A 2,595-nucleotide genomic window follows, 5' to 3' on the forward strand; every position below is an offset into this window, starting at 1 on the left:
TAATTTTTAGTAGAAGAGCTGGCTTTATTTTACCAAGAAATAAACCGGCATGTTTGAAAATACATTCAAGCTTCCGCAGTTTTATATTTTTATGGTTTTGAAAGTAATGTTTGGCAATTAATGCACATTATTAATTGTCAAAGTTGTATGCATATTTTTTTTGAAAATCTGAAATGTAAATTTTTGTCTTTTAATATTAAAATTTCTCTAACTTGTCTAAATAAAAATTTGTCGGGTGCAATCAAATTTAAATTTTCTGGCGTCCCGAAGTTCAAAACATTTTGATTTTAATCTATTAATCCAGAAATACCTAGAAAAAAATATATTTATGACGGTATGTTGTATTTCTTTATAACATAAAAATGAAAACAAAATTACATTGCTTATTTACATAATATAAAAACTATAATTAAAAAATTGATATTCAAGTTATCAAAGAAATTGAATTAGAAATTAGGCCAGTTTTCCGAATATTTTAGCCAATGAGTGAGCCGTCAACTGCGCAAGACATGATAAGGAGTATAAAATGGTTTGGATTGTAAGGCAAGTTACTTTTGACTAGTGAGTGTGGGTAGGGTCGGGTCGGGTCGCATCGTTAAGAGTGAAGTTAAGTAGTGGAGGAAAATGGACACCAGTGACAATTTTGACGAAAAGCCAGAATTTCAGTCTCCTTATGGGTTTATAGACAACGGCACCTATACTTTCAGTGCTGCTGGTCCAAGTTATTCGGGTTCGAGTGCAACACAGGTGACAGGGGAGCATTTCGCGGCGGACAGTACTTATTATTCCACCAGTGCGCAGTCCGTAAGTAGGCCATCTCCGGCTGAAGTAACATCGAGGCCAATAAAAGTTGAATCTCAGAAACCCGGCATAGCCATCGACAACCAGCAATGGGTGTATGGTTCGAACGAATTTCACGATACCTCAAGATACACTTCGCAGACGACGGGGACGTCGGGTTACTACTTAGGAGGTGAAGACGGTGCGCCTGTTTCTGTCGGAGAATGGTCGACAACATATAGCACGCCGTATCAGTACGGCAACTATGAATTAACAACACCTGAAACCGAAGGACAGGCGCTTCTACCTATGTCTTCATTCTATGCCAATGAGACCGTAGCTGCGACAGCTCCACCGATCAATCCTGGCTTCACACACACAGACGGTATCAGCAAAACGTTATACCCATTTGCAGAAAAAGCGAGCGCAAGTTATTGCTTTGTACCATCAACGCCTGTCAGCTCGCCACCTTCCTTAGCTCCATCGGAATGGTTAGCAAATTATAATTCATCACATTCTTCACACTTCGTACAGGCTGCAAGCAAGAACAGAACAAATCTTGGTTTACACATGCCCACTGCTACAGAAACTTTACGTTTGGAAGACACCAACGGCTTGGTAAGGAACCATGTGGAGAATGTTAACGGAATACGTATGGAAGAAAGATTGGATGAAGCCATAAATGTTTTGCAGAACCCCGCACAATATCAGCTGGGAATGGGTCAATTACTTGTGAATACGAAGGCCTTAAGTTCAGTAGAAAGTATTCCTGATAATAAATCTAGGAGAATTAGGAGATACGGGACAGATGAGGAGGAAACTGACGAACTTGGAAATAAGGCGGTGCGTGAGAAAGATCGCAGGCAGACCAACAATGTTCGGGAACGGATACGTATCCGAAATATTAACGAGGCGCTTAAAGAATTGGGGCAAATGTGCATGTCACAATTAAATACGGATAAACCCCAAACAAAGGTGGGAATCTTAAATATGGCTGTTGAAGTTATAATGAAATTAGAGGAAAAAGTTAGAGAAAGAAATTTAAATCCAAAAGCAGCTTGCCTGAAGAGGCGTGAAGAAGTGAAAGCGGAAGATTGGCAAGAACAAGTTCCTGGACCTCAACAAATGTTATCAGCTTCTCACTACGATGTCATACCAGCACAACATTTGCCACACAATCCCGGACAGCCTCAATAGGATTAGTTCCGTATGTTTATTTTTATATTTTTTTTTCTGAATAGACCAAAACTATTGCTAGTGGTTGGAACTTGAAGTTGACTATATCATAAGCATAATTATTATGTAAATATTTGTAAATAAACAAATTTAATGTTTTTGAATATAATAGCTAAATGTTTGTATTTTCTTCAACCTATAAAAGAAATAGTCGATAAATTGTAATGTCTTTAATTATGTGAATTATATAAAATTTTTTAGAGTAATAATTTAGTAATCAGTTACTTTAAATTGTAAATTGTATGTTGGTGGAACTTCAGGATTTTTTTTTTAAATCCCCACAATTACTGATTTGTCATCATCTGCGCACGAGAAAACTCAAATAAAACTGGACTGGTAGTAGCATTGTAAGGTATTAGTTTCACAGTTTGATTTGGATGAAGGAAATCATGAGAAGCGAGTTGTTAAGTTGGTCAATTTTCATTGATGAATTGGATTTGATAGTTTTCTAGTTATAAAGCAAGGATCAGTGATAAATTTCAGGAAGATAATGAGGAAGGTATTAAGATGAACTTAAAAGAATATTTTCGTCAATTACATCATCTCCTTGAACAGTCTATGGAATTATTAGATCTTGCG

General features: G+C 36.9%; 1 protein-coding gene across 1 annotated transcript; it reads left to right on the forward strand.

Annotated features, from left to right (window-relative positions):
* Positions 1-624: 624 nt before the first annotated feature.
* Positions 625-2,127, forward strand: LOC108570004 (transcription factor E2-alpha-like). The gene has a single exon (XM_017931809.1). The coding sequence runs from the start codon at positions 625-627 to the stop codon at positions 1,975-1,977; it is 1,353 nt and encodes a 450-aa protein (XP_017787298.1). The 3' UTR covers positions 1,978-2,127.
* The last annotated feature ends 468 nt before the right edge of the window (positions 2,128-2,595 follow it).

Source organism: Nicrophorus vespilloides, unplaced genomic scaffold (assembly GCF_001412225.1).
Source record: "Nicrophorus vespilloides isolate i.1.1-1 unplaced genomic scaffold, Nicve_v1.0, whole genome shotgun sequence".
Lineage (NCBI taxonomy): Eukaryota > Metazoa > Arthropoda > Insecta > Coleoptera > Silphidae > Nicrophorus > Nicrophorus vespilloides.